Here is an 8547-nt window from a genome sequence, read left to right as displayed (position 1 = left end):
ATGTCTTCCTAAGGAAGACTGTTTTCGTCTAGAAAATGTCTTCCTAAGGAAGACTGTTTTCGTCTAGAAAATGTCTTCCTAAGGAAGACTGTTTTCGTCTAGAAAATGACTTCCTAAGGAAGACTGTTTTCGTCTAGAAAATGTCTTCCTAAGGAAGACTGTTCTCGTCTAGAAAATGTCTTCCTAAGGAAGACTGTTTTCGTCTAGAAAATGTCTTCCTAAAGAAGACTGTTTTCGTCTAGAAAATGTCTTCCTAAGGAAGACTGTTTTCGTCTAGAAAATGTCTTCCTAAGGAAGACTGTTTTCGCGTAGAAAATGTCTTCTTAAGGAAACCTGTTTTCGTCTAGAAAATGTCTTCCTATGGACGACTGTTTTCGTCTAGAAAATGTCTTCCTATGGAAGACTGTTTTCGTCTAACTAAGCAAGGCAAATGTAGGACTTACTGGACACATTGGAATATTATACATAACCGTTGGACATGTCCGATTCTAAATTTTAAAGAATATTATGTCGGAAACTTAGAAAGAATATCGTGGTCAAGCGGAACGTTGGAGTTAATATCCGTAGAAATCCTTTGCTAAACTGGTCAGGCCGGGGAACAACTTGTTGTTAGAACAAATGCTAATAGCCAGCTAGCATTTATTCCGTTTTGATTTTGTTTCGAAATTTACATTTTCAAAATTGGTTCTCTTTTACACTCTTTCCATGGATAGTTCTGTAATCAATGTTTTTTATAGGAGATTGTCACTTCGGAACTATATAGAACCTTCTTTATAAAAGTTTTTTTCTGGGTTTGTTTTGGTTGATGTTGTTAAGATTAAAACCAATTTTGAGAAAGAATTATATTAAGAAAAACTTAATAATTATAAAAATTACAATTGTTTTTTAGTACAATTTGAGCCTTAATTGCAGATCTTTTAAAGTCTTAAATCGGCTAGAATTAAAATTCTTTCATTTTAATTGTCCGCATTTAAAAAATTATTTATTTTTAATTTTTTTTTTCAATTTCATTATTACAGGTGGTGTCGGTACCGGTTGTGGCAATATTTACTTTACCGGTAATGGTGATTTAATGACCAGTTCAGCCACTGCTGATGAACTAGCTTTAGCTAATGCGGCCAGTTTACAAAGTGTTAATCGTGCTCCTTCAACATTTTGGCAATATTCAAGTACAGTTTAATTTTAATAATAAACATTCATTTGTTTTTCCTCTTAAAACAAATTAATCACAATTTTATTTTTGATTTTTCATAACAGATGCGCTTCCCATTGAATCAGTGATATCGATGTCCCCCGCTACTGTAGGTTTACAATACTCCCGAGAGGCAAGTCGAGGTCAAGTTGTTTTATTACCAGCCACAGCAACACCTTTAGGTAAGTTAAATAACAGGCAAATGAAATGAAGAATATGTTAATATATTGTTAAAAACAAGAGTTTCTTGGAAGGAGAAGGAATTAAAATAATCAAAAGAAAATAAAAATGTTCGATCTTGTCTGTACTTATTGCACTTGCATTGACTTTCCTCTCCTTAGAAACTCTTATTTTTTCCAATAAAATTCAATAAAAAATTATTGCTTCATATTTTTTGTAAAAAAAAGTTAACTATTATGCAACATATAACTAATCTGCTTAAATTCCCTTTCTCTTTTTCCCCTCCACAATATTTGCCCCATTTTTTTCTGTCATCCATTTACACCAACGCAAAAAATTGTTTTCTGCTACCACCTTCATTCCAAAAAAAAAAAACACACCATTCATACATAAATGTTACAAAAATAAAATATTTAAATTTATTCGAAAAAAAATCTAAAATAATTCTTTTTCATTTTCGCTTGTGTAAAATCAATAAAATTAAAAAAAAATGAAAACTTCCACAAACCAAAAAAAGGATTATCAAATTATCCAATTCTATGTACACCCACAGATCCCTTCCAACAGGCGGCTGCAGCGGCCTTTGTCTGGCCCTCCTACATACCGCAGGGTACGGCACCGGCCACTTTACAACCGCCGCCAAACTTTATATTTCCCTCCATGAGTCCACATTCAACGTTGCAAGCGGCGGCAGCAGCACAACCGTATGCTACGTCATTGCAGCTCTTGGGTTCAAACTATTTAACAGCCGCGGCGGCTGCAGCAGCAGCAGCGGCTGCCACTTCCACATTGTGCCAGCATAATCAACAGACAAATAGTACCAGTAGTTCGATAAATTTAAGTTTAGGTGGTTCCGTCTCTGGCTCCAGTTCCGGCACAACCATGAGCAGTTCAAGTAGTTCGACGACGACGCGTTTTATGAGTTTGGCAACGACCGGTGGTGGTGGAGGATCCATCAACGATACAGGTCAGTCGAAGACAACGTCCCACAAAACTTTAGCACCAGCTCCCCTACCCTTACCACCACCTCCGCCGACACTAGCTTTAGCCACCGGTCAATCATTGATAACTTCAAGCCATCAGCATGGTCACTCAGTGCCCCCGCCACTGTTAATACCGCCCTCAGCTTTAAAAATGGAAGAATGGAGTAGTGCTGACTTTATGGCTGCCGCCGCTTCAAAGACCACTACCACAACTTTGACGGCAGCCTTAAATGTGCCACAACCGCCGCCACCACCTCCACCCGCTCACTTCGATCACAGGGATAAGAACTCAGCTCTAACAACGACACACAGTGCAACGAATTTGTTGGAATTATCTGCTCCTAATACACAAGCTTTAAATCTAATGCGTTTACCCACCCCTCCCACATCGGCCACAATTGAATCTGCGGCCGTAGCAGCCGCTGTATCAGCTGCTGCTACACCCAGCCATTTGTCAACTCAACTTTTATTCCAGACTGCTACCCCTTCGCCCACACCGACATTGCTCAATCTATCTGCCACTATAAATCGAGTAACGGCCGCTCAGTCATCTCAAAATAGTCCGAATGTAACGACTACCTTGGCGCCTCTGGCAAACACATCGAGTCCACTTAATAGCACCACAAATGGTGGATATATAAACTGTCCCAATACAGGCGGCACTACATTAACTGCCAATATTGGGCCACCCACACCCCTGGCGGATGACATGCCTGTTATGCAATTCAAAACAAATACACATCACTTGGACAATTCAACTTCCCCTCAAATAGTGGTGGGTGTACCACGTATAGTTAATCCAGCTCTTCCCAACTCCATAACTACTTCACAAACTCATACTTCTGCTTCAGCACCGCCTCAGATGCAGGATGTTAATATACAAACGGATACACCGGTCTGCAGTGAAGACGAGAATTCCTCTTGCCCTCTTAATTCAACAACTGCATGTAATGGTGTTGCCAACTCTGCGGCTACGGAGCAATGTACAACAGCTCAATGCACACCACCTTTAACACAAAATGATGAATTGTATCATGATTCCGAAGCCCAACAGCCATTAGAACTCACTAAACCTTCACCGCATAATAACAATTGCCACAGAGCAGAGACTCCACTGGTGGAGAGCTCCTCACAACTTCTGCGTTCAGAAGAACAAATGCCCATACTCAAAAGTCCCATTAAACAACAAACGGCAGCACAACTTAATGAAACAATCGAAGAGCAGCAGCAGCATATTCTCCCCCCAAATGAACAGCAACAACATTCGTTAACACCCACCATTACCAGTAGTACTGCAACGCCGCATACTAATCCAGAGGATTTAACTGGTTTGGAACTATTATCCAACATAAGCACTAGTACTTTGGCCAAAACTGTAACTATACGAGTGAAGCAAGAACCTCTGGATACAATAAACGAATCAACCATGTGCCATCTAACTGCAGCTGAACAACAACCAATGATGGAATCAAATTCCAACCATATGGATCCACAACTAAGTGATCAGCCAAACCCCATGATTTTACATGCGGATAATTTTCCAACTCCACCCTCTCCGCAACCGCAGTCACCCACACTAACACAACATCATGTTATGTCTACGCATTCGCCAGTGGCCAACTTAGCACCAAGTGATGACGTTGAACCATTGGGCGGTTTAAAGCTGTTGTGTGCTTTGGCCGAGCAGAGGATACAAGAAGAGGAAGAAGTTCAAAGTACCTCAATGAATAATGCAGCAAATGGTATTTTCCGACCGCCTACGGCAAATTCACCACCTCAACACTTTAGCTCCTCGTTTACGCAAAATACCTTTGTAAAACCTGTCGCTAGTACTTTTGCACCCTTGGAAACACAAAACACTACATTTCCCTCATTAGAAACACTGGAATTGCCCTCGACCAGTAGCAGTGGTAACTGTTTCTCTGCTCACATAACCGAAGCGGTAGTGCAAGAAAGCCCAGTTAAACGTAAAAAGCATAAACATTCCAAATCTTCAAAATCATCGTCTTCGCTAAATGGCTTGGGCTCCGGCGCCGGTGGTAGTAGTGGCAGCAGCAGTAAAAAGTCCCAAAAGTGCAGTAAGAAGAATAAAAAGAAATATTCCAAGGAAAAGAAACGTCACAAACTATTGGCTGAAGCCCAACAGAACGATTTAGATTTTGATGATCCGCAATTGCAACAAGAGTTACAAAATGCTTTTCAAAATTGTGTGGATCCAAGTTTGCAACGTATGGGTAAGTGGCCAACACCACAGGAGATATTCAGCATTATGGAGAATAGTATGCGCATGCGTTTGGCCGATATAACCAGACAATATCGAAAGAAGAAACGCAAATTGGATGAAATATCCAAGAATAAAAAGAACAAAAAGAAATGCTCCAAATTGCAAGCAAATCAGCAGATATCTTTGGTGGGCAATTCAGCGCTTTCGTTGGCGGCCTCGGAGAGATCCTCCTCATCCAATGCGGTTGTCGGACCAACTACTCTATCCTCATCCCCGCTATGTGATTACAAATTTGGTAAATTTACTACGAAATCTTCCAGCACCAGTGCCACTACAACATCCAGCAATTATTTGGCACCCTCCAGTTTCATACGCTTTGCTACCGATGCTAACAAGTCTCAAAATCATCATCACCTCAATACACATCCACAATTCCCACCACCTCCAGATTTAGAATTAGAAAACGACAATACCACCTCTAATATACCTACCAATAGCACAGCTACTCTCATCTACAAGCCGGTACGTTTAGAACCTAGTTCACTCGATCAACGTTCGATTACGGCTGCCCATTGTGTGGGTGCTAGCGGTGGTACAAGCAATGGCGTGTTACGTTTAGCACAAAAACATGCTTCCTCCGAAAAACATTCTCACGTTATAGTCTGCAAAGAACCTAAACTAAGCAGTTCTACTTCCTCACGCCGCTCAAGTGGCAACGAAGATCCGGATCAGGAAGATGACGATGTGGACGAAGAAGCTGAAGAACCAACAGCAGCAAACGACAATGATGACAATCTCGATGAGGATGATATCGATGATATGCCTCATAATCGCACTAGTTCCGATAATGAAATGTCCAAAAATGTTTGTGTGGCTAAACCCCGAAAAATGAATCCTATCGATCGTTCCCTAATGCTAACACAAGATCATTTGTATCGCAAAGAAACGCGTGTACTCACCGATATGGGTGGACTTTTCTATGCGGGCATTATGAAACCACTACAGCCACCCGATGTCTATGCCATCACCTTGGACGGCGAAAGAGGCAATAAATCGCACATTATGTCGAGAGAAGAAATTTTTAAGGATACGGTAAGTGTTGAATTAGTGAAGTTTGATTTATAAGCTATTTAGTTTTGGTTTCGTGTTGTTACTAAAAAAATTAGTAAAATGGAAATTTTGTGTTATTTTCAAAGGTCTCTGTTTTGCCGCAAATTTCATAGAAAATCTCTAAAAAGATATATCAGTCTAAGGTTTTGAGTTGTGCTTAATCCAAATCTTACTTCATAATTGATACATCACATTGGGTTTTTGAAATATTATGAAAAGAAAATTTAAAAATTTTGACATTTTGATAGGAGAACTTTTTTGTTTCATTCCCTCTAGATTTGCTCTTGAATTTGATTGAAACTAATATTTGATTCAATACATTTGAACTTCAATTTATTGTTTTAACTCATCATTGAATTCAATGTCAATTCAAACGAATTGGAAATAAATTGTAATTAACTTTATGAAATGTCAAAAAAAGAATGATAACATGTATTTAGCTGCACAACAATTTCCCAAGAAATAAAACCAAATGTTTGCAAATATAATGAGACGTATATCTGTATGTATTTACATTTTACCTCATAGAAGGATTTACAAAGTGCACGTAGTGCTTATGTTGACGATCAGAAAAGAAGTGTAGTTAATTTACAAAACGTAAATTGGTGACAAACAATATTAAGGTACCGTTAACGGTAAGGTAAATGAACAAAGCAACATCTTAATCAATTTTCTTGGTAAACAAAGTAGTAATCCATTTTATAAGACTAGACTATAGACTACACTATAGACTGGACTATAGACTAGACTATAGACTAGACTATAGACTAGACTATAGACTAGACTATAGACTAGGCTATAGACTAGACTATAGACTAGACTATAGACTAGGCTATAGACTAGACTATAGACTAGACTATAGACTAGACTATAGACTAGACTATAGACTAGACTATAGACTAGACTATAGACTAGACTATAGACTAGACTATAGACTACACTGGAGACTAGACTATATTTTAAGTTTCGATATGTTTCGTTGTCACGATGAAATATTTTCCAAAAATTAAACTTTGTGCAGTAAGTTTTTGGCTACCCTGCATTTATAGATAAAAGTACGTATGTGACTATAAAGGTGTGTTTTTTTTAATTTAATATTTTACAAGAAAATTAACTTTATTTTCTACAAATCAAATTGATAACAATTTTGTATAAACACATACATGAATACATATTCTGTATTATTTAAAAAAAAAATTTAAAGTTATAAAGGTTTTTTTTGCATTTATTTGAATTCTTTAACTAAACTGGAAATAGCTTTATTCCATGTTGTAATTGAATTCCTTGCCTCTCTCCACCACAACAGTGCCCGTCCATAAAGTATATTTTCAAAATCTTCGAAAGCCAAGGCATCTGTGATAAATGTGCGTCTTTTATAATCCTGTATGGCAAACACAAAGCCTACAACATTTTCATAACCATTGCCCCCATAACGCATATCACTATCTGGTAAACGTTTTAAAATATGTGTTAATGTACGGTGGTGCATGCTGATACCGAACTATTTAAACAAAATCTTCAGATTTCCGTGTTACAGTGACAAGTGCTTATGTTTAAATGCTCACTGACGCTGTCGGGTCTATTGTATGACTTCCGATCGTGCCCTGATTGACTCAAATAAAAAAAATATACGAACTACGAATAATAGTCACTCAAAGATAATAAAAATTTTAAGTTAACGCATGAAAAAGTTCTTGCAGTTAATGATTATTTTATTACACTCAAGAGTTAGGACTTGAGCTTCTCTTAATAATGAGATAATAATCAGTTGTTCATGTAATGTTTGTAAGTTTTTATTTAAGACATTTTTCTTCAATGGTTAAAGCAGCAATTTTTTTAAAGAGAAAATTCAATTTTATTTTTAACATTTGTAGATTCTAGAAATGGCTCCCAAGACTGTGGAAGATGTACCGGTAGGTACACGTTTATGTGCGTATTGGAGCCAACAGTATCGTTGTCTATATCCCGGCCGAGCCATAGAAAGTGAGTCTTCCGATGATGGTGTTACATCACAAGAATTTGTTAGTGTCGAATTTGATGACGGCGATAGCGGCAGGATCCGCTTACAAAATATACGTTTATTACTCAGTGATTATCCGCAAGTTGGTAAGTTTATTTCGCTAACTAGTGTTTTATTTGTTGCATGCAAAATTGAAGTTCATTCCATTACAACATTCACTTATATTATTCACATTAAAACACACATTACCCGTACAATACACAAATAGCATTTTATTTTTGATTTCGATACATATTTCCTCGTTGAAAAAGTGATTTTTTGTTTTTGAAAGCTGTTCGTCCATGTATTTTTATCATTGGGAACATACTTCAGTACATTATATTGATAAATGTATTTATAGCCTTTAGGACTGCTTGTATGTTAATAGACTAGACTATAGTATAGTCTATAGCTAAAACTATAGACTGATCTATAGTCTGGTCTAAAGATAAGTCTTGTCTAGATTATCGACAAGACTTGACTTTTAACAGAACTATGAACTAGTCTGCAGACATGACTATATACTGATTTATACTCAAGAATTTTGACTGATCTATAGTCAAGATTATAGAGTGATCTATAGTCAGTACTATAAACTGGTCTATAGTCAGTACTATAGAATGGTCTATAGTCAGTACTATAGACTGGTCTATTGTCAGTACTATATTCAGTACTATAGACTGGTCTATAGTCAGTACTATAGACTGGTCTATAGTCAGTACTATAGACTGGTCTATAGTCAGTACTATAGACTGGTCTATAGTCAGTACTATAGACTGGTCTATAGTCAGTACTATAGACTGGTCTATAGTCAGTACTATAGACTGGTCTATAGTCAGTACTATAGACTGGTCTATAG

The 8547-nt window shown here is 37.5% G+C and overlaps 1 protein-coding gene across 1 annotated transcript in view; it reads left to right on the top strand.

The window, feature by feature from the left end:
- The window catches only part of LOC111684103 (protein winged eye), a 64011-nt gene that overhangs the window by 51482 nt on the left and 3982 nt on the right, over positions 1 to 8547 (top strand). Inside the window, 4 exon segments of the mRNA XM_046949472.1 lie at positions 1020 to 1169; positions 1258 to 1374; positions 1926 to 5671; positions 7564 to 7795. Of these exon segments, the coding sequence (XP_046805428.1) occupies positions 1020 to 1169; positions 1258 to 1374; positions 1926 to 5671; positions 7564 to 7795 (4245 nt within the window).

The sequence above is a fragment of the Lucilia cuprina genome, chromosome 4, assembly GCF_022045245.1.
Source record: "Lucilia cuprina isolate Lc7/37 chromosome 4, ASM2204524v1, whole genome shotgun sequence".
NCBI lineage: Eukaryota > Metazoa > Arthropoda > Insecta > Diptera > Calliphoridae > Lucilia > Lucilia cuprina.
Note: the sequence above shows the minus strand (reverse complement) of the source record. Positions and strands in the feature narration are given on the sequence as shown.